The sequence below is a fragment of the Ranitomeya variabilis genome, chromosome 2 (assembly GCF_051348905.1).
Source record: "Ranitomeya variabilis isolate aRanVar5 chromosome 2, aRanVar5.hap1, whole genome shotgun sequence".
In the NCBI taxonomy this organism is placed as follows: domain Eukaryota; kingdom Metazoa; phylum Chordata; class Amphibia; order Anura; family Dendrobatidae; genus Ranitomeya; species Ranitomeya variabilis.
The window spans coordinates 988,785,521-988,809,905 of NC_135233.1; the positions used below are offsets into that span (position 1 = coordinate 988,785,521).

General features: G+C 45.6%; 1 protein-coding gene across 3 annotated transcripts; it reads left to right on the forward strand.

Annotated features, from left to right (window-relative positions):
• The first annotated feature begins 795 nt into the window (after window positions 1–795).
• On the forward strand, window positions 796–24,385 carry STK25 (serine/threonine kinase 25). 3 transcript variants are annotated; one of them, XM_077290997.1, is made up of 11 exons: window positions 796–946; window positions 1,854–2,084; window positions 3,308–3,364; window positions 4,386–4,494; window positions 4,610–4,767; window positions 4,850–5,035; window positions 5,209–5,351; window positions 5,445–5,547; window positions 5,938–6,009; window positions 9,467–9,597; window positions 24,168–24,385. In XM_077290997.1, exons 2-11 carry the CDS (start codon window positions 1,863–1,865, stop codon window positions 24,184–24,186), a joined length of 1,200 nt encoding a protein of 399 aa, XP_077147112.1. In that variant the 5' UTR covers window positions 796–946; window positions 1,854–1,862; the 3' UTR covers window positions 24,187–24,385. The 3 variants fall into 3 exon arrangements, with proteins under 3 accessions (XP_077147112.1, XP_077147113.1, XP_077147111.1); XM_077290998.1 differs by having other exon boundaries at window positions 813–950; XM_077290996.1 differs by lacking the exon at window positions 796–946 and adding an exon at window positions 966–1,303.

Genomic DNA, 24,385 nt, shown 5'->3' on the forward strand with positions numbered 1-24,385 from the left:
GTCTGGTCACTTATTTTAACGGCTTGGGATTTTGGACACTTGATGCTAATAAACAAAAACTATTGAAAGCCTGAAGGTAATAATAATAATTATAATAATAATAATTTTTATTTATATAGCGCCAACATATTCCGCAGCACTTTACAATTAAGCGGGGACATGTACAGACAATAAATTCGGTACGAGTTAAGACAATTTAAACAGTGACATTAGGAGTGAGGTCCCTGCTCGCAAGCTTACAGTCTACAAAGGTAAGAATAGAAAATTCATTCATCAATAGAAATAAATAGGAAGAGACTTGTAAGCGATTTTTTTCAGACGGAGCCACTCAAAAAGTGTCTGACAGAAAACCTTGTGTGAACACAGCCTAAGCTTCCTCTGACACCTGCGGGTTTTACTTTCCGTCTTTTCTTAGTTTGGTTCCACATAATGGAAGCAGGTGGACCCCGCTGACAATAATGAGGTCAGTCTGGCCTCCATTATGATGCCCGTTTCTTACTGGGACACACAGCGCATGCTAATATCATTTTAGAACTTAAATGTCAGTATTAAAACCACTTTTTTTTATTACTAGGCGCAGGTTATTGTAGAGGCCAGTAGTGTTACAGGGAATACATTTTAGTTTCTATTGTCTGTGACAACCACACGCGTCCGCACACGGTCTCTCCACAGTATATCGGCAGTGCGTGGGTTACTTGTGGTCACGTGACACCAGTTACCCTTATTTCCTCCCACTTTCCCGGAGCGGTTTCCATGGGCGTGACGTAACGCCTAACTCCGGTCACATGACTTAAATTTCTCCTGTTTACGTCCACATCTAGCTACTACAACTCCCAGAACACCCCGCGCCTTTAGCTTTTGGGAGTTGTAGTTCTCGGTGCTGTCAGCACAATTGACGACGTTTTTCAAAAGAACTACGTGTCCCAGATTCCCGGGCGGGGATGACGTAAGTACGTGTGTGACATTCGGGTGGGCTGTTTTGCTCTCCGTACAGAGCAGGCCAGCTGTGCTGAGCGGCTATGGCTCTCGCTGTGGGCTGCCATAGCTTAGTATAGGAGGGAGCTGCGTGCAGCCTGGGGATGTAGTGTGTGCTGGGCGCGGGACACGTTATCTGCACACTGCTGGAGACTAGGGGTATTAGTGGCATTAGTGGCAGTGCAACCTCACAGCTGCTGCTCCGTGTCAGTGTGTGTAGAATATAGAGGGGGCGAGCGATGTGGGGCGAGCTGTGCCACCATCCCCAGTGTGCGGGTCACTGATCTGTCGCTCCAGAATGGCGCATCTGCGGGACTTCCCATCACAGGTAATTGTCCCTCTTATTGCAGGACGCCGCTATGGTGCTCGCCCACCGACAAGCTCCTGGGCCGATGGCTAGCGTGGCTTCTTCCCGGGTCCGTGCCGCACTAGTCAGGCTCTCGTGACCGGTACCTGCACTAACCTGCTCAGCACTGATCCACAGCCTGTAGTACAGAATGAGCCTCCGGCATCGGTGAAAGAATGTCGCCTACAGGCAGTCGTGTTATTCTTATCATGCAGATTGGAAAATGAAAGACGCTTTTTGGTTGATTTCAGAAAAACAAAATTGTCAAACTGATTGTGGTTTAATCCCAAAAGGCGACTGCTGCCTGTACACCGAATCCACCATTGGTTACGGTTACATGAGGCGGGCTGTGACCGGTATAACTGCCTGGCGCGGCCTGCATTACGCTGCCACGTGCCCCGGGCTTTGTATGTGGAATTCGGTAAAGGAAATGGGACGGGGGGAGGGAAGCCGCTCTCATGTGACAGCTCATCTAGACTAAGTGGTACAAATGCTATGTGTTGTGACTTTCTGATTATTTCTTCCTCCGTAGGGATCGAGAATGGACCCAGAACGCCTCTTCACCAAGCTGGAGCGCATTGGGAGGGGATCATTTGGAGAAGTGTACAAGGGTATAGAGAACCGCAGCAAAGAAGTGGTGGCCATCAAGATCATAGACCTGGAAGAGGCAGAAGATGAGATTGAGGACATTCAACAAGAGATCACTGTTCTGAGCCAGTGCGACAGTCCTTACATCACTCGCTACTATGGCTCCTACCTGAAGGTAAACGTCCTAAATCTTTATTAATGTGCTGTGCATGCTCTGCACTAGGAAACAGAGTCTAGATGAGAGACTTAAAGGGCACCTGTCACCCCGTTTTTTCCGTAAGAGATAAAAATACTGTTAAATAGGGCCTGAGCTGTGTATTACAATAGTGTATTTTGTGGACCCTGATTCCCCACCTATGCTGCCGAAATACGTTACCAAAGTAGCCGTTTTCGCCTGTCAATCAGGCTGGTCTGTTCAAAAGGGCGTGGTGTCTTCCCCCAGATCTTGCTTAGTTTTCCGTTGGTGGCGTAGTGGTTTGCGCATGCCCAAGTCCAGAATCCACTGCACAGGGGAGGGAAAAGAGCGCGATCTGTGCTATTCCCCTGGTGATCGGTGGGGGCGGCCATCTTCCTGTAGATGCGAACTCTGCTTCAGGAAAATGGCCGCCGCGATCTCCATCTGCGCACACGCGGCATCCCGCGGCCATTTTCCTGAAGCCCCGGGCAGCAGAGCGCTCAATCTGCGCACGCGTGGCCACAGGAAGATGGCCGCCCCCACCGATCACCAGGGGAATAGCGCAGATCGCGCTCTTTTCCCTCCCCTGTGCAGTGGATTCTGGACTTGGGCATGCGCAAACCACTACGCCACCAACGGAAAAATAAGCAAGATCTGGGGGAAGACACCACGCCCATCTGACCAGACCAGCCTGATTGACAGGCGAAAACGGCTACTTTGGTAACGTATTTCGGCAGCATAGGTGGGGAATCGGGGTCCACAAAATACACTGTTGTAATGCACAGCTCAGGCCCTATTTAACAGTATTTTTATCTCATACGGAAAAAAAGAGGTGACAGGTTCCCTTTAAAGGGATTGTCCAGCCCAAAGTAGTACAAAAAGCAAAGGAATAAAACATTCTTATCCTCAAAGTGTCCCGATTTCCATGGCGGTTCAGGAAGCTTCTCTTCCAGTTTTGTTTCGTACCAGCAGAGCGCTCCGTTTATCTCTGCGTAACATGTCAGCTGATAATATGAGCAGCTAGATCCCTTCTATGTCCCCACATCAGCCATGACTGATTGAGGTGCGGACTTTGATAATAAATGGAGTCATGTAGTTAAACCTCTTTATTGGAGGTGGGAGGAGGAGGGGTGTGTGTAATATATATTATTTTATATATTTTACTTTTTTTCAATTATATTTTTTATTTCCAACAATAACATATTACAATGTCTTTGTTACAGGGATCAAAGCTATGGATCATCATGGAGTATTTGGGTGGAGGATCTGCTCTAGATTTGGTAAGTTCACATGGGTTTTGTTTTTTTTCGGGGAGGGGGAGTTATAGAGCAGATGATTTCCTGCTGCATACCTCCAACACAAGGATGAATGTATCAAACTGACCCTAAGAGATAGGGAGAAAAAAGGGGAACAAACACAGCGCACGATTTAAGTGTAGTACAAACTGTTTCTAAATTGCACGCTGTAAGGGTATGTGCACACGTATTTTTGAGGGCTGTGGATTTTACCGCAGCAGATTTCACAAATCCGCAGGTAAAAGGCACTGCATTTTACCTGCGGATTTACCGCGATTTTTATGCCGATTTTGTGCAGATTTCTATTATGGAGCAGGTGTAAACCGCAGCGGAATCCGCACAAAATTGACATGCTGTGGAATGTATCCTGCAGTGCTTCCACGTTTTTTTTCCGCAGCATGGGCACTGCGAATTGCGGTTTCCATAGGTTTACATTGTACTGTAAACGCATAGAAAGCTGCTGCAGATCCGCAAAGTGTGCACATAGCCTAATAGATGCACTCACCAGAAACAGGCAGAATGAGGCATAAACAGGATCCCACAGGAATCCCGAGAAGGCGGACTGCAGCTCGTCCAGCTGGGCTCACGGGAGGCTTCAGACAGCCGTGGTGAAAGCAATCAATAGACAGGGAAATACCCAGATAGTTGTCGGCGCTTCCATCACAAGATTCTCATGGAAATCAAATATTGTTTATTTAGGAGTTACAGGATAAAACAACAATATACATATTTTTAAAATAACCTGAAGAAGACTCCGGGATGTTGGAGTCGAAACGCGTTGTTTTATCCTGTAACTCCTAAATAAACGATTATATTTGATTTCCACGAGAATCTTGTGACGGAAACGCCAACAACTATCTGGGTATTTCTCACAAGGATGAATGTATAAGTAAATAATACTGAGCTAATTTTTTTTTGTTTTTGTCAGTAACTTCCTGACTATAGGAAGGTGCCGCAGACTGCAGTTCCATAGACCTCATCTTTTTTCTGCTCTCTATTGCTGCAGTTAAAGCCCGGCCCACTGGAGGAGTCCTATATAGCCACCATATTACGGGAGATCCTGAAAGGCCTAGATTATTTACACTCCGAGAGGAAGATTCACAGAGACATTAAAGGTGAAGCACTGGTGCAACATTTACAGAAAATTCATATAATGTTTTGTCATGGAGAAACCTCCTTTTACTTCCAGTGGGTTGTCGGCTCATGTAATTGTCCTCTTTGTCTTTTCAGCTGCTAATGTGCTGTTGTCAGAGCAGGGTGATGTGAAGCTGGCTGATTTTGGGGTAGCCGGCCAACTGACAGATACTCAGATCAAGAGGAACACCTTTGTGGGAACACCATTCTGGATGGCTCCTGAGGTCATCAAGCAGTCTGCCTATGACTTTAAGGTTGGATTCTCTTACAGCTTCTCTGCTTATTCTCTAAAGTCTTGTTTTGTTTTTATAATTTTTTTTCCTTTTTTAATTCCAGGCTGATATCTGGTCATTGGGCATCACAGCCATTGAGCTGGCTAAGGGGGAACCTCCGTATTCTGACCTCCATCCTATGAGAGTCTTGTTCTTAATTCCTAAGAATAACCCTCCTGCTTTGCAGGGGCAGCACAGCAAACCGTTCAAAGAATTTGTGGATGCCTGCTTGAACAAAGACCCCAGACTGGTGACTATTTTTACGCTATAATCCCATTCTTTAACAGTCTTAGATTTGAATGGTCATCGGAAAACCCAACAACAAAATATATAGTAAATCCATATTTTAAAAAACAAACTTAAATTGAGTATTTTGAATTGTCGTATTCCTTTCTGTGGTCTCACATATGTCCTACATTGTAGAGGCCTACAGCAAGGGAACTGCTGAAACACCGCTTTATCTTACGATACACTAAGAAAACCTCCTTCCTGATGGAGCTCGTAGAGCGTTACAGGCGCTGGAAATCTCAGGGCCACCGCGACGACTCCAGCTCGGACGACGACTTGTGAGTACAATTAGTAAAGTGTGGAGTATCCGTGCTGATACTTATTTATATGCGGCATTGTGCAGTACCGATTACTTCTATCGTTATACCCAGAGACAACGAGGATGACAAGAGTCAGTCCCAGACTCCGCACTGGTCATTTCCAGAAACCATGCGCCCCTCCTCCATGAGCCGTCTACAGTGGGGATACCAGCAGGTGAGTGTCATTCCTTTACTTTCTGAATTTACTAAATTGTCACTCTGCATATAGAAAAATCTCGTATATGTAACATTATAGGGAAGATCACGTTGTAGGCAGCTGATTGTCTGTAAAAGTATTTTCTTTAAGTATGATAGAAGAGCTGTGAGCCAGTCTGAATTATTTTATTTATTCTTTAAGTATCATGCTTTCAGCCATAGGCATGGCATTATACCCAAGTACATATTTTTCTGGAGAAAAAAAAAATACATCTGTGTAGTGTTCCGTTCCTTGTAAATCAGTTTACAGACTGCAATTTTTTTTTTCTGAGATGAATTAAGTTTTGACAATTGTTTAAATGTTTGTGATGAATTTAGGAAAAGACTTACCTTGTGCTTGTATCTGCAGCCAGCAGAAGCGATAAAACGCTTGCCAAGATCCCGCTGCTTATCAGCTCTTGTTGCTCCAGTTTTCCAGGAGGTGAGACTCTACTTTATGGACAGAATAGCAAAGGCATAGCCAGTAATGGTGCCCCCTATTGTTTGTGACTCAGTATTGTTTTAATGCAAAACTAGGTGGTATGCTGCACCAGTGAATCATACACATTGCTGAAAATTGATTTACACTAATTACAACCTATTGCTTTAAATAGTCATGTATATTGCTTCATTTTACCTGTGGGGGCCAGGGCTGTGGAGTCGGTAAGCCAAACCTCTGACTCAGACACAGCTCTGCCTCACTACTGAGCACGTACGTAAAGTGCAGCACAGATTCATCTCACCTATGACTCCACAGCACTGATCACTACTGAGCACGTACATAAAGTGCAGCACAGATTCCTCTCAACTCCACAGCACTGATCACTACTGAGCATGTACATAAAGTGCAGCACAGATTCATCTCACCTATGACTCCACAGCACTGGTCACTACTGAGCACGTACATAAAGTGCAGCACAGATTCCTCTCAACTCCACAGCACTGATCACTACTGAGCATGTACATAAAGTGCAGCACAGATTCATCTCAACTCCACAGCACTGATCACTACTGAGCATGTACATAAAGTGCAGCACAGATTCATCTCACCTATGACTCCACAGCACTGATCACTACTGAGCACGTACATAAAGTGCAGCACAGATTCATCTCACCTATGACTCCACAGCACTGGTCACTAATGAGCACGTACATAAAGTGCAGCACAGATTCATCTCCACTAATAGCCAAGATCCTTAGATCAGGAACAGAACAGACATTTATAGGACAACTCATAACTTTCCCAAATTCTTATGAAAAAAATTTTACAGCACAAACTGCATTGTACTATTGTACCCAAGTTATTATAAATTCTCTGAGTCGGTCCATTTTATACCAAACTTGAATGACAAAATAGGATTCTCCAAAGTCACCACACACATGACGGCGACTTTACTGGTGGCATGGTCGCACTGGCCCCTGAGTACTCCCCTGATGGGTGATGATGAAAAACACGTCTAGAAAAAGGAGAATGGGGGAGAGTGTCCACCACTGAATTAGGATAGAGGAATACAGCAATCATTTCTTCCGAATCGGGTGAGGCCACTCCTATATACATGATTTATTTTGCCTACATGTCGCATTTGATTCCTTTATGGATGTTATGAAGGGTCTGATTTAGAGTGTGGTTTACCATAGACCATACCATACCATAGTACAGAGTGTATGTACAGAACATAACACCGTATATATCGGTGACACCTCCTTATGGCTCGTATGTGGCGTGCTATGACCTTAAATTATTAATGGGAACTATGATAGTCGACTGGAGATTTGTGAGACATGCCATAATATATAAAGTCTGATTACACAGGCCAACAAAAAACAACTTTTTTTATGTTTCTTTGATGAAAATAGGCAAATATTACTAATTTTGGGTCGAGAAACTCAAATATACCCACAGAATTGTTTAATTAGCTCTCGTTTTTTAGATACACGCCATGGAAGTATGTGCTGTAGGTAGCGAGAAGAATTCATTACAAGAGTATAAATTGCACAGTACAGTACACATATTTAGTATCGCCGCGTCCGTAACGACCCAACCTATAAAACTGTCCCACTAGTTAACCCCTTCAGTAAACACCGTAAGAAAAAAAAAAAAAAAACGAGGCAAAAAACAACGCTTTATTACCATACCGCCGAACAAAAAGTGGAATAACACGCGATCAAAAAGATGGATATAAATAACCATGGTACCGCTGAAAACGTCATCTTGTCCCGCAAAAAACAAGCCGCCATACAGCATCATCAGCAAAAAAATAAAAAAGTTATAGTCCTCAGAATAAAGCGATGCCAAAATAATTATTTTTTCTATAAAATAGTTTTTATCGTATAAAAGCGCCAAAACATTAAAAAATGATATAAATGAGGTATCGCTGTAATCGTACTGACCCGACGAATAAAACTGCTTTATCAATTTTACCAAACGCAGAACGGTATAAAGAAATTCATGAATAGCTGGTTTTTGGTTATTCTGCCTCACAAAAAACGGAATAAAAAGTGATAAAAAATGGTCACGTGTCCGAAAATGTTACCAATAAAAACGTCAACTCGTCCCGCAAAAAACAAGACCTCACATGACTCTGTGGACCAAAATGTGGAAAAATTATAGGTCTCAAAATGCCACGTATATAAGTGCCACGTATTTAAGTGCCACGTATAAGTGCCACGTATTTAAGTGCCACGTATAAGCAAAGTAATGATGGTAAGCAGTCTTCACAAGTGGAGTAATTGGTCTTCTTTGGTTGGCAAATGTCACATAACCACACACGTAACAAAAATTGTTAACAATATTTGCACATTTACGAGGCATTTTCAAAGTGTAAATTCTCTCCACAAAATTACTGCAACAAGAGAAAGAGACTTCAATTAGTACAAACTATGCAGACACAATTTATAAAATGGCTGACATTGGTTCAACAGGTCTGTAATCAGGTTTACCAATACACATTTGTTGAAAATTCAAAATTTCCCTATTTTCCTGCATAATAATCTTAAATGACCTGTATCTCAGCAACAAGAGCTAATAATGATTTTTAAGTAACATATTCGTTTTTAGGATGCTAAAATTATTACAAACCAGCTATTTTCATTTCAGAAACATTTTCACTGTTGGCCAGTGTTAGTGGCAATCAGGTTGGTTGCGTGGCAAGCCATTGTGTGCAGCACCTGTTAGTTATTTGTTTAACCTATTTGCAGACGGTTTAAGACCAGGGCAGGTATTTTTTGTTGGACTTAAGGAATATTCTCGATTAGGTGGTCCGCAAAACCTGCCATGTTGTGGTCTCTTACGGATGCATAATAGTGGGGTTTACACAAAGCTTGGTTCATTGCCTGTACCTGTCTCTTAACAGTGGCGGGCATCTGTAATCCCAGCAACTAGGGAGGTTTAGTCTGGTGCATCGCTTGAGTCCAGGAGTTCCGGGCTGCCCTGGGCTATGTCGATTTGGTGTCTGCACTAAGTTTAGTCTTAACAGAACTGGTATAGTCATGGTACACAGTTATAGAGAACACCAATGATTGCCATACTCGGCTTGTAACTGAAGGACCACGGGTCTTAATAATAGATTATTGTGTTAACCCTGCTGGTGTATACTCCACTGTGTTGTCTTTTTTAGCACCTTGCACTTTAGGTTATTTTTGTACGTTTGTATTTTTTTTTATTTTTAAACCTATATATTAAAAGTTATATTTTATTTCAATATGCTGCTATATAGCGAGTGAATCACTCTGTATTTGACATAATCATTGCTGCCATCAGCCACACTCTGTGCCCTTTACATCAGTGATTCTTTATTGAATGTATTTAGGTGGACGGAGAACTGTTTTGTCTTCAGGGTTTGCAGCAGTTGTTCCATCTTCATTATGGGTAAATGTTCTTTCCCTGTGTCCTCATACAGCTGAGGGAGCAGCGCTGCGCTGGAGCATTTGGATCCGTACAGGAACTAGAGAACGCTTTTAGCTTAGCGGAAGAGTCCAGTCCTGGAATCACAGACCAGCTCATTTCTCACTTGGTTCAGCGGGTACAAAGGTAATGTAAAAAACAGAGATATATATTTTATACCTGTTGACCGAAGCTGTATAGAGCTTTAAAAGCCCAGGTTAACCCCTTCCCGACATGCGCCGTAGATATACTGCTCTACGGGAGCTGCGTTCCCGCAAAGAGCTGTAGATGTACGGCGGCACAATGTGTATGAGAGCTGACACCCCGCAGCAACGCCCACGATCGATGCTAGCATTGATCTTGGGTATTTAATCCCTCTGATGCCGCTGTCAGTAGTGACAGCAGCATAGAGGAGCAATGCACAGGGAATCAGTTCCCTGCACACTTCCATTAGGATAACGCGATGCAATCGCATTGTCCTAATGCTCCCCATTGAGATCCCTGGGCCCAAAATAGCCACGGGGTCCCTCCTGGTCCTGCAGGGGAAGGTGGATTGTGAGCGCCTGCAGGGAGCAAGCGCTGGCATGCCTCCTTCCCTGCCTGTCAGATCCTGATCTACGGTAATACTCTGCAGTGCAGAGTGTCAGATCAGCGATCTGATGTAATGCAGTAATGTCCCATCCTGGGACAATGTAAAAAAAAAAAAATTCCTGTAAAAATATTTTTTTAAAACATCCCTAAAGAAATTTTTTTTTCCAATAAATACATTTATTTCTGTAAATAAAAAAATAAAAGTACACATTTGGTATCGCCGCATCCGAAACGAGCCACTCTATAAAACTGTCCCACTGGTTGACCCCTTCAGTGAACATTGTATAAAAAAAAAAAAAAAAAAAAAAGACAAAGGAGGCAAAAAACAATGCTTTATCATCATACAACAAAAAGTGCAATAAAACGCAATAAAAAAAATGGATGTAAATAAAAATGGTACCGCTGAAAACGTCATCTTGTCCCGCAAAAAAACAATCCACCGTACAGCTCCATCAGCAGGAAAATAAAGAAGTTACAGCTCACAAAATAAAGCGATGCAAAAATTATTTTTTTCTAGAAAAGTTTTTATTGTGTAAAAGCGCCAAAACATAAAGAAAATTATGTACCGTATTTCTCCTTCGCCTCATTGGGGGACACAGACCATGGGTGTAGCTGCTGCCACCAGGAGGCTGACACTAAGTATTACAAAGAAAGTTAGCTCCTCCCCTGCAGTATACACCCCTCTGCTGGCTCCCAGCTAACCAGTTCTTGCTTAGTGTCCGTAGGAGGCACACGGACTGGTCTGCTATTCAGACCCAAAGAATCTTTTTACTTTTACCTTTTACCGGACGAAGGGGGCGACGGATTCTTTCATGTTCCGATCTCCCCCGAACCAACAACAGGCGAGCACGGGAGTTTCACCTCTCCGTATCCTCTCCTGCGACGTGGGAAGCCACTGCCTGAGCTGATTCTAGGGGCGATGGGCCCCTTCATGGGACCGATCTCCCCCCTCCCTTATCAGACGAGCACTGGAGTGTCACCTTCAGTATCCTCTTCTGCAGCCAGGCCTATTGCCGGACATCAGCCCTGCCCACCAGGTTTTACCCTCGGTTGTTCAGAGGCACAATCCAGTGTGGCATCCGAGCAGCCCCCACTGCACCACCACTATTAAGAGCGGATGGTACAAGGAGGCGGACGGTTCCTCTCCTCCTCCCTAACAAACGGATGATGGATTGATGAGGTTTATCCCTGCACCGTCCACGCTGCACAGAACAGCGCTGAAACCCACATCCGCGGCGGCTCCATGCCGGGACGCGCAACGTTGGTGAGTGGATCCATCTTCAGAGGGATATCCATAAAGGCGCAGGCAGCCTTAGCCACTTTCCTGTGGCCCACCTCTCTGAGGTAACGCTCTGGCCGGCTACAAAAATTTAGCCCCTGGCTTCGGCCGATGTGTAGGCCGCATCCCGGAAGTCTCCTGAAACGCCCCGCTGGTGTCGCCCGCCTGCTACAGAAATTTAGGCCCCGGCTTGGGCCTATTCAGCATCGTGTCCGTCGCTCCGCCCCCCGAGTTGGCGCTTCTCGCTCTCTGCGAGATTTTATCTACTCTGCAGCTCACAGTGGCCATCTTGGTCCACCCGGCCGGCTCACACGGAGGCAACGATTTTTAGCATTAAGGGGGCACAACCACTCTACATCAAGGCATTAAACGCGCAAGTATTCTCCCTTCTTAAAGGCACATGTAGTATTGTCTGGTCTTAAAGGCGCATGACCAGTATTCTCTGTTCTTAAAGGCGCATGTCCAGTATTCTCTGTTCTTAAAGGCGCATGTCCAGTATTGTCTGGTCTTAAAGGCGCATGTCCTGTTTTGGCTGGTCTTAAAGGCGCATGTCCAGTTTTCTCTGTTCTTAAAGGCGCATGTCCAGTATTGGCTGGTCGTAAAGGCGCAGGTCCAATATTGTCTTATTCTTAAGGGCGCATGTCCAGTATTGTCTGGTCTTAAAGGAGCATGTCCAGTATTGTCTGGTCTTAAAGGCGCATGTCTAGTATTGTCTGGTCTTAAAGGCACGTGACCAGTATGTCCTGGTCTTAAAGGCACGTGACCAGTATGCCCTGGTCTTAAAGGCACATGACCAGTACGACCTGGTTTTTAAAGGCACATGACCAGTATGCCCTGGTTTTTAAAGGCACTTGGCCAGTATGCCCTGGTCTTAAGGGCACATGACCAGTATGACCTGGTTTTAAAGACACATGACCAGTATGCCCTGGTCTTAAAGGAACATGACCAGTATGCCCTGGTCTTAAAGGCACGTGACCAATATGCCCTGGACTTAAAGGCACATGACCAGTATGCCCTGGTCTTAAAGGCACGTGTTCAATATGCCCTGGACTTAAAGACACATAACCAGTATGCCCTGGTCTTCAAAGCATATGACAAGTATGTCCTGGTTCTTAAAGGCACATGACCAGCATGCCCTCCTCCTAAAGGCACAAGACCAGTATACCCTGGTCTTAAAGACGCACGACCAGTATTCCCTAGTCTTAAAGGCGCATGACCAGTATTTACTGGTCTTAAGGGTACATGATCAATCCGAAGCTGGTCACCCTAACTGAGCTCTGGAGCCTTCGCCACTCATCCCCTAACCGCAACCCATGGTTTTCTCGGACCAAGAGATTGAATCCCTCTGTGAACCCTCTGTGGCTCGGAGTGCTCGCAGGACCGAGATACATGGTCCCTCTCCTACATGGGAGCGTCCGCTAGCAGGGGCCGCAAGTGTTCTAGAAAAACGTACAGGCGTCTGCAAAACGGAAGTTTTTAATTTCCTAATCTCTCCCCCATGATTTGTTGAGAACAACGCTGAATATGGATCGCATATTGCCTTGGATTGCAAGAGCTTCAGAAAAGGAGGGACTCTCCTATTTATACCATCAACAAATCGATGAGCAATTCACTGGACAGAAGCCGCTAAGTAGGTTGCCATACCTGGTCTGATTTTTATGGGCGACGGGTCCTTTTAAGGGCACCGATTCCCCCCACATCTTCAACAGACGAACACATGCAATGTCGCCTCCATGTATCCTCTTCTGCATCCAGGCCTAATGCCAAACAACCTGCCCTGTCCACCCGGGGACCTCAACTCTGGGGATGTACAGAGGCACACATCTTTGGCGTCCGAGCACCCCCCTTTGTATCAATTTAGGGGATGATGCAAGAAAGCGGACGATTCCTCTCCACGTCCCTGTTAACAGAATGGTGGATCGAAGGTTCCTAATTTTCTACTCTGCACGAAGATGGCAAGAGGCCTGCTGGTTGCAGCCCCGCATTCTGCCACTTGGCAGTCTAACCGGGTGGAATTTCTTGTGGTATACCTACCAGTATCCCTGCCCGATGTATCATCAATTAAAAAACCACAGACGGTCGGATAGCAAATCTGGTTCGTTCCGTCTTGTGGCTTCGGGTTCAGCGCTCTACCCTTCTTTAGCGCCACATGATGTTGCTTGACCAATAGTCTCCTGGTCAGAGACCTTATCTACTTCAATTCAAATCAAATCTTCTGAGCGGGAGACTAACAAGGGATCGTATTTTTTCTACAGACCCATCCAGCAGTAGAAGCATTGTCCTGGACAGTCTAGATCTAAGAGATCTTGGTTTCACGAAGGAGAAAATGAAAAGTATGATCATTCCTGGACCTCAAACTTCTAACAACCTTTGACAAGGCCCTCCTTTTTCAGATGCAGTTCCTCCGCTCAGCCATTACTTAAAAAAAAAAAAAAAAAAAAAGTGGAGTTTTCTGGCATCCATCGACATTCGGTTTTCTTACCCTCACATGCCTACTTTTTTCCCCTCTACAATTATCTCTTCTCCTTTCCATTCGCGAACAGCATTTTCAAGTCACGACCTTGCCCTTCAGCCTGGCTACCGCACCACAGTGGTCGCAACGCTCATAGCAGTTGTCATGTGCGTCTTGCACCCTAGAAACATGGTCGTCCTGCCCTACTCGGTCGACTTTCTAGCCGCTCTACAAGGACTACGCTAAGTCATCTATATCACTTGCAATACCCTCTCACTTGGGCTGGCAGCTAAACTTAGACAAGTTTTTTCCTCATTCCCAGCCCAGCAGATCCTCTTTGACGATGATCCTGCACAAGAAGGATGGTAATTCTCTCTCTCGAGTCAAGGTCGTGGCCCTTCAACACGGAGCTTGTGCACTTGATCACTCATTCCCTCGGTTCATTCAATTAGCTAGGAGGGTTCTGAGCAATAAGACGAAAACGGAAGTAGTTTTCTTTTGCTCCGCTCGTTTTCAGCAAGTCAATCAGGCTTTCAAAAGGTAGTCTCTAAGCTCCTTCCTCATCCAGAGCTTTCTTCTGGTCCAATGGTTATTAGGGATACCAATGCCCGTCTTCTTCTCCCGATCATTTCTCTGGGGATCCGAACAGTACGGCTAATCCTACAGCAGGTCCACTGCCCTTAGGCGGGTCAACCATCCGTCTTCAATTTGGATAATGCCACGGCTGTGCCATACGTCAATCATCTCGCAGGTACCCACAGTCAAGCGCCATGGCCGAGGTACCTCGCACTCTCTGATGGGCCGAGATCTATCATTCGGTGATCTCAACAGTACATGTCCCTGGAGTAGAACACTGGGCGGCTGACATATTCAGCCGTCAGGGTTTTCTCCTCAAGTGAGTGGGAACTTCACTCGGAAGTCTTCCTTCACATCTGCCTTCACTGGAGTACTCCAGATGTAGGTCGGATGGCGTCCAAGCTGAACGCCTATGTACTACAGTTCATGGTTTGGCTTCAAGATCCAAGTCCATCGCAGTGCATGCTCCGTTTCTTCCACGGTACCAATTTCCATAACTCCTCTTCCACTACGTCTTGAGATCTTTTTGGAAGCAGAAAAGGCCCCCAGTGATCCCGGGAGACCCGCACTGACCATGTCAGGTTTTCTCGCTTGCGGTACTAGTATTTCTCCGTCTTATTTCGTCAAAACTGGAAATATGGACCTTCTCACAGGGAGCCTTCACCTGTAGTTCTTCCCTACCGCGTACCGTTAGATCTGGGGGACCTTAATGGTCCTGGGGATCTTACAGTAGACTCCTTTTTCAATCCAGAAAGACTTTACTATCAGGGAACGTCACTCCCCTTTTTTCTCTGCGTTCTTGTCATCCTGATGAGTCTTCAGAGCTTGCCACTCTGTTCCTTTCAGTCTTTTTTCCTTATTACCATCAGTGCATCGTTGCCCTCAAGCCATCCCCTTCCCTCGTTGCCAGGGTGGTTTTGTATTCCCACTGTTGCAGGGGCATCGTCCTCTCATCTCTTTCGGCTCCAGTCCACACAACGGAATGGGTTCTCCATAATCTGGAAGAAGTGAGTGCTCCAAGTGGGTACGTATCGAGGACGGCGTCCTTCCGAAGGTTGGACACTTTGCTTGGGCTTCTCGATGGTAAGTAGGCTTCCCGACGGTCACAGGAAGGGTTTAGCCGTGTTCATCGGCCACGTTAGCCTGGTGGATTCTTTTCACCATCCAGGAGTCCTTCCGTGCTAGATGTCAGCCTATCTCCCTGTCTCAGGGCTCTAGGCACCAGGCGTCGGCAAGCACGACCGCAAGCTTGCGAATTCCTCCAGTCCGCATGCATTCTTGAAGCACTATAATTCACACACTTCCACAGATGTGAGTCTGGGCAGGCGGACTTTGCAGGCCGCCTTGGCGCACTTGTAAGTAGCGGTTACACGGCCTGATCTGATGTTGTCCCCACCCAGGGACTGCTTTGGGACGTCCCATGGTCTGTGTCCCCCAATGAGGCGAAGGAGAAATAGGGATTTTTGTGTACTCACCGTAAAATCCTTTTCTCCGAGCCATTCATTGGGGGACACAGCTCCCTCCCTATTATTAGTTGTATTTGTTTTTATCATTTGATATGTTATACTCTCATATATAATGTGACATGCTATACGCTTATATGTTGTTATTGATCTCCTACTGCTTTTGCACCGAACTGGTTAGCTGGGAGCCAGCAGAGGGGTGTATACTGCAGGGGAGGAGCTAACTTTCTTTGTAATACTTAGTGTCAGCCTCCTGGTGGCAGCAGCATACACCCATGGTCTGTGTCCCCCAATGAATGGCTCGGAGAAAAGGATTTTACGGTGAGTACACAAAAATCCCTATTTTTCGGACTATAAGACGCACTTTTTTTTTTTTTTTTTTTGGGGGGGGGGGCGTCTTATAATCTGAATCTGTGTGCTGTGCTGTAGAGGAGGGCGGCGGCTCTGGGGTGGTGTCAGGGGGCTGGGGTGGGCTGCCTGCGGGCTGCTGAGACAGCAGGAGGTTCTGTGCTCCCGCTCATTAGCCTCATGTAATATTCACTGCACCTGCTGTCCATCACCTCCGTGCTGAACCTGTGCCGAGTTGATTCACGGGAGCAGCGACTATTATATGTCCCCGCATCTCCCCCCCCCCCCCCTTCACTCCCATCATGGATATGCCCCCCCCCTGTGCTGCTGGCAGGCGCATGATAAAATAAACACTTAGCTCACCTTTCCCTGATGGCTCCGTGCTCACAGCTCCTTGGTTGCTTCCTGTGTCTGTGCTGACATCCGATCATATGATCGGCACAGCACAGCGATTACATCACTGTGTGCCCAGGTCACACGATCCAATGCCTGGGAAACAGGAAGCGCAACCGAGGAGCTGTGAGCACGGAGCCATCAGGGAAAGGTGAGTTAAGTGTTTATTATTTTAGCAGGTGCCTGCCAGCAGCACGGGGGGGGGGGGGGGCATATGCCTGCCAGCAGCACGGGGGGGGGGGGGGGCATGTGTCTGCCAGCAGCAGGGGGGGTGGCATGTGCCTGCCAGCAGCACGGGGAGGGCATGTGTCCGCCAGCAGCAGGGGGGGTGGCATGTGCCTGCTAGCAGCAGGGGGGGTGGCAAGCATGTGTCTGCCAGCAGCAGGGGGGGTGGCATGTGCCTGCCAGCAGCAGGGGGGGTGGCATGTGCCTGCTAGCAGCAGGGGGGGTGGCAAGCATGTGTCTGCCAGCAGCAGGGGGGGTGGCATGTGTCTGCCAGCAGCATGGGGGGGGGGGCGATGTGTCTGCCAGCAGCATGGGGGGGGATGTGTCTGCCAGCAGCAGGGGGGGTGGCATGTGCCTGCTAGCAGCAGGGGGGGTGGCAAGCATGTGTCTGCCAGCAGCAGGGGGGGTGGCATGTGTCTGCCAGCAGCAGGGGGGGTGGCATGTGTCTGCCAGCAGCAGGGGGGGTGGCATGTGTCTGCCAGCAGCACAGGGGGGGGGCATGTGCCTGCCAGCAGCACAGGAAGGGGGGGGCATGTGTCTGCCAGCAGCACGGGGGGGGGATGTGTCTGCCAGCAGCACGAGGGGGGGCGATGTGTCTGCCAGCAGCACGAGGGGGGGCGATGTGTCTGCCAGCAGCACGGGGGGGGCGATGTGTCTGCCAGCAGCACGGGGGGGGGGGCGATGTGTCTGCCAGCAGCATGGGGGGGGGGCGATGTGTCTGCCAGCAGCATGGGGGGGGATGTGTCTGCCAGCAGCATGGGGGGGGGGATGTGTCTGCCAGCAGCACGGGGGGGGGGGATGTGTCTGCCAGCACAAGAGGGCATATTGTGACCGGGGGGCATGTGCCTGCCAGCACAGGGGGGCATGTACCAGCACAAGGATGGGGGTTATATAGATACCAGGATGAGGGACATATGATTTGTAAGACGGACACTGGCATTATAAGAGACAGACCCCCATTTAACATAAAACATTTTTTTTCTCTTTTTCTTCACCAAATTTTGGGGTGCGTCTTATAATCAGGTGCGTCTTATAGTGCGAAAAATACAGTAAATGAGATATCGCTGTAATCGTACTGACCCGAAGAATAAAACTGTTTTATCAATTTTACCACAGGAACGGTATAAAAAAAAAAAATCTGTCTCCCAAAAATCAGAATAGAAAACGATCAAAAAATGTCATGTGCTCGAAAATGGTACCAATAAAACAGTCAGCTCGTCCAGCAAAAACAATCCCTCACATGACTCTCGGACGAAACATGAAATTATAGCTCGCAAAATATGGTGATGCAAAAAAATTTTTTGCAATAAAAAGCGTCTTTTAGTGAGTGACAGCAGCCAAACATAAAAACCCCATATAAATCTGGTATCGCTGTAATTACACAGACCCGAAGAATAAAGTCACCTAAACCACTTATACCGCACGAGGAACAGCGTAAAAAATAAATAAAACTAAATTCTTCACATGCTGTTGATTTTTCAATTTTGCCTCCCAAAGATCGCAGTACGGCTCGTCTCACATTTATCCTGCACTCTGTGCTGAGCGCTTGCACCAGGGTTTCCGTGTGAATCTCTGAAATAAGTGATTCAGACGGACTTCTCGGTGGAAGATTACTTTAATGAGGCAGATGGAGGCACTGTGGACGCCATGTGACCTGTGATCGGGCGGTGTCTGTCTTTTTAGGATTGCATCAAAGTGCCGTCGGCCACAGTTTTGTGCGCTTCTGAAAAGGACACCGCTGAACAGAGGCCAGACGTAGTGCAGAGTAACTCTGCTGCCTCATTATAGTGAACGACCCGGGTTTCATCTGAATCACGTCACTCGGAGATTTAGATGGAAACCCCAAAGTAAGTGGTCAGCATAGGGATGTGATCCCAAATGTTATGTAAAATGTTCACAATAAAACATTCAACTCAATCCACAAAAAAAGCAAGTTCCCACTCAGATCTGTCATCTGTTAACGGAAATATAGGGGGAATCCACGTTACTGATAGCACAAAGGCTCTGGAAAAGCGAAATGGCTCCTCACCCGCCAAAAGAAATTCAGCAAATTCTCTGCTCTCAAATCCAAATGCCCCCCTCCCTTCTGAGCCCCAGTGTTCTTAAACTATATTTAGCACCCACATGTTTGGCATTTCTGTAGTGATGAGAGCCCACCTAATCTACAGGTGCGTGTCTCCAGAAGCATGAGCTGGGCATAATGTACTGGGCACTACAACATACTGGGCACTACAATAGCAGTTTGCAATTTTCACTCGGCAACACTCACTGCTGCTTGTTTCTGGAAAATACCCATGGTGTCAAAATCATCACTACATCTGTAGATAAATTCCCAAAGTGTTATAATTTCCAAAATGTGGTCACTTGAGGGGGGATTCTGTTTTGCTAGCACTTAGGGGCTCTTTATATGGAATCTACAAACTAGTCTAGGAAAATCTGTGCTCCAGGAGGCAAATAGCGCTCTGTCCCTCCCAAGTCTCGCCGTGTGGCTAAGTAGTACGTACATCCACATATGGGTTATTTCTACATTCAGCAGAAATTGTGGGACACATTCTGGTGCCATTTTTACCAATTTCCCATTGTGAAAATGTAAAACTTGGTGGTAAAAATTTAAATTATTATTTCTTCACTGACCAATGGTATAAAAGTCTGTGAGAGACCTATGGTGTCAATATAATCACTGCACCCCTAGATGATTTCATTGAGAGGTTTAATTGGTAAAATGGGGTCACTTATGGGAGGGGGGTTGTGATGTCCTGGCACCTCAGGGGCTCTGCCAATGTAACATGGCACCCTCCAACAAGTGCAGCAAACTCTTCACTGTAATATGGCACCTCTTCCCTTCTGAGCTTTGCACTGTGCCTCAAAAGTAGTTTTCAACCACATGTGGGGTATCAGTGAACTCAGGAGAGATTGCACAACAAACTTTGGGGTCTATTTTCTCCTTTTGCCCTTGTGAAAATACAAAATTTGTAGCTAAATAAGATTTTTGTATTTTCACGGCTTAAAAACTTATAAACTTCTGTGAAGCACCTGGGGGTTCAAGGTGCTCAATACACATCTAAATAAGGTCCTAAAGGGGTCAAGTTTCCAAAATGGTGTAATATAGTGGGGGGTTTCCACTGTTTAGGCACATCAGGGGCTCTCCAAACACGACATGGAGTCCAATAATTATGCCAGCAAATTTTACATTCAAAAAGTCAAATGGCACTCCTTCCCTTCTAAGCCATGCGCCCAAAAATTTCTGTGAAGCACCTGAATGGTTAAATAATATGGTTTTGAGCACCTTGAAGGGAGCAGTTTTTAGAATGGTGTCACTTTTGGGTATTTTCTGTCATATAGGCCCCTCAAAGTCACTTCAAATGTTAGGTGGTCCCTAAAAACATGGTTTTGCAAATTTTGAGGTAAAAATGAGAAATCGCTGGTCAACTTTCAACCCTTAACTTCCTAACAAAAAAAATTATGTTTAAAAAAATTGTGCTGATGTAAAGTAGACGTGTGAAATGTTATTTATTAACTATTTTGTGCGATATGACTCTGATTTAAGGGCATAAAAATTTGAAAATTGCGAACTCTTCTAAATTTTCGAACAATTTTTTTTTTTCCACAAATAAACGCAAGCCATATCAAAGAAATTTTACCACTATCATAAAATACAATAAGTCATGAGAAAACATTCTCAGAATCATCAAGATCCGTTGAAGCTTTATAGAGCTATTACTTCATAGTGACACTGGTTAGAATTGTAAAAATTGGCCTGGTCAGGAAGGTGAAAACAGGCTTCGGGGTGAAGCGGATAAAGGGGTTGTCTTATGAAGACAACTCCTTAACCCGGACTCCACCTGGCCCCACTGCCTAGTATCCGCACCTGAGAGGATAACCATATATGAGGCAGTTAGCACAGGTTGGGAGACCCGGTGGTCGGGCCCAATGTTGTGATGTCAGCCCAGTCTGTGTTTCACAGTCATATGAAGTAAGGCCATCAGAAAAATTGGCTAAACGCTGAAGGTTAGGCTTCTAAAACCCCCAGCATCAGGAGAAGTTGGATCAGCCATACATTACCCCTGAATTGGGAGCAAGATATAATGGAAATCTCTGTGCGCACTCTCATGCCACCTTAACCATGAGCAGCAGGAAACTTGCTGCAGCTTCACAGACAAATCATAGTTTTTACAGGAACTGAGCAGGAGGAGAAGAGTCCCCCTTCTTGATTGACAGGTTAGGGTTGAGCGAAACGGGTCGTTCATTTTCATAAGTCGCCGACTTTTGGCAAAGTCGGCGTCTCATGAAACCCGACCCGATCCCTGTGTGGGGTCGGCCATGCGGTACGCGATCTTGGCGCCAAAGTCGCGTTTCGTATGACGCGTTTAGCGCCATTTTTTCAGCCAATGAATGAGCGCGGGCAGAGTGATGACATAGGTCTTAGGGGAGTGAACGCCTATCGTCATGTTATCGCTTGTGGGCGGTGTCTTAGGGGAGTGAACGCCTATCGTCATGTTATCGCTTGTGGGCGGTAGGGATTTGGAAAGAGAGAGAGAGAGAAGAAAAAAAAAAAAACACACAAACAAACAACAACACCACACAACAACAATAATATTTCCTTCATTGGGTTTCGTGTTTCAGCCGAAACCCGACTTTTCGCGGTGGTCGGCCGATTTCACTCGACTCGACTTTTAAGACAGTCGGGTTTCACAAAACCCAACTCGACCCTAAAAAACTAGAGGTCGCTCAACCCTATGACAGGTGTCTCCCTTTTGGGCCATCAGGCCACTGCTGCCACGTTCCGTAGAACACATACCTGGGGCCTCACAGGCCCTCCAGGTTACTTGTTTTCTATTTTCTGTAAAAGTACTTTAGTTAGAATTTTGAAAATCTAGGTAATCCTCAGGTATATAGTTGTTAGTAATTTCCAGTTATTCATATATTTTTATGTTACAGACATTTCGGTATAACAACCTTTTTTTGGGACTACCCCATATTCACGCACCTGGGGCCTTTTAGGCCTGTACTAGGTTTACATGTGATACTCAGTCTTTTTGTCTGTATTATTGCTGGGGAAGAACTTTTATGACTCTGCTATTGCTGGGAAGAATGTGGATTCTGCATGACAACATAAAAATAAGAAAAATAAGAAAAAAAGAATAAAAATATTACAATGGATAATTACTTTACCAATTTTGAAATGGCCAACTTTTTGCTTCAAAAGCAACTTACACTTGTTGGTACTATGAGGCCAAACCACCGCGAAATTCCTCCAATCATGAAGCACAATGCACAGCGAACAATCTACCTACGAGAGTGTATTCAGTTTCTGCAATCAAGCAACAATGGTGTCTTATAAAGCCAAGAAAGAAAAATCCGTGATATTACTGAGTACAGTGCATCATGATGGAAGTATTGACACCAATGACAGGAAACAAAAACCTGAAATCATACTGCATTATAATAAGACAAAAGGAGGTGTCGACAAGATGGACGAAATGATTGGAGAGTATTCATGCAAAAGGCAGACTAAACGTTGGCCTGTTGCCCTTTTTTCCAATATCCTTGATGTGTCAGCCCTCAATAGCTACATTGTTTATTGTCAAACTAATCCAGAATTCCATGCCAACAGGAAAGACAAGAGACGTCTATTTTTGACAGAACTTTGTTATGAACTTTTGATGCCTACTATGATGGAGAGAAGCAGCATGATATGCTTATCAAGGCAAATTACAGAGGCAATGATCCGATGTGGAATACGCTTTCTGGAACATCCAGAGCAAAGAGAAAAAAAAAAGAAAGCGCTGCTATATTTGTCCAGCAAAGAAGGAAAGAAAATCGGAGCGTTTTGGTTCTACTTGCGGACAAAATGTATGCAAGGAACATTCAGCCGAAAAAATTATATGCGAGAATTGTCGGGGGAATATGTAAAGTTACAAATAAATATTCCTGCACCAAGTTTGCTACAACCAAAAAATGTTTTCATAAAAAAATTGCATATAGAATGCCTATATTTGGCATGCCTGTTTACTTACTTTTTTGTTGTTTTATGCACATAATTATGTTTTGAAATATACACATCTTAGGCTGTGTTCCCAGTAGCGCTGGGGTTCGCCAGAAGGGGATCCATAATGGATCTGACCTCCTGGAAACTCCAGCTAAGGCTGGTTTCACATTCACGTTTTTTGCCTCTGCGTTTTTTTTGTATGCGTTTTGCCGCGTTTGACGACGCATGCGTCGTTTCTATGCTTGCGTTTTGTTGCAGAAATGCAACATGTAGTAATTTCTAGAGGCGTTTTTTTGCTGCAAAAAAACTTATTGCTGTCTATGTAAACGCATGCGTTTTTAAGCACATGCGTTTGGTTGCGTTTTAAACGCATGCGTTTCAATAGAAAAAACGAGAATACACACTGATAAGCCACCCCCCACCATCAAGGTGATAAAGGGATCCAAACCGTACCCCTACCCCTAGGGATCCTAACCCTAACCCTAGGGATCCTAACCCTAGCTATTTCTATTTATAGTGGGTTTTCTAGATGATTTTGATGATTGGCAGCTGTCACACACTTCTCAGCATGCGTTTCAAAAACGCAAACGCAGGAAAAAACGCATGTAAACGCGTCAAAACGCCGCGTTTTTTTTACCGCATGAGAAAACGCATGCGTCTAAAAAACGCAGCGTTTGCACGCGTTTTTTTCACCACCTGCGTTTGCGTTTTAAACGCTGCGCTTTTAAACGCAAATGTGAAACTAGCCTAAGGCTGCCGGAATGGCGGGATTCCGCCAGCCTTAGCTGGGGTCACCAAGAGGTCAGATCCATTACGGATCCCCTCCTGGCGGACCCCAGCGCTAGTTGGAATGCATCCTTACCTTGCAATTGTAAAATAAATTTTGAAAAGTATTTTTATTTGAGTTATTCCGTGTTATTTGCACACAGGCCTAAAAGGCCCCAGGTGCGTGAATATGGGGTAGTTCCAAAAAAAGGTTGTTATACCGAAATGCCTATAACATAAAAATATATGAACAACTGGAAATTACTAACAACTATATACCTGAGGAATACCTAGAGTTTCAAAATTCTAACTAAAGTAATTTTACAGAAAATAGAAACCAAGTATCCTGGCAGGCCTGCGAGGCCCCAGGTATGCGTCCGCCAGCCTTAGCCGGGGTCACCAAGAGGTCAGATCCATTACAGAATCCCGTCCTGGCGGACCCCTGCGCTAGTGGGAATGCATCCTTACTTTGCAATAAACTTTGAAAAGTATTTTTATTTGAGTTATTCCATGATAATTGTAAACAGGCCTAAAAGGCCCCAGGTGCGTGAATGTGTAGATTTCTATGGGTATGCGTTCTAGGGTTAAGGGTATGTTCACATAGGATGGGCTGAGCTTTCCTATTTGTCTTTCTAGGTTCTCCTCTGCATCATGAGTCCACTACTTGGTGCTCCACACTTCCCCCCTCATGTCTCAGCCTGGACCAGGACGACACTGTGAACACTGTGACAGGACCAACATGGCATTACTTCAGTTGTATTATTCTTTATTTTATTGTAACATACAAAAATGTTTACCAATGTTTCTCATCAACACTTACTGTAAAAAAGAATAAACTGACATTTCATACATAA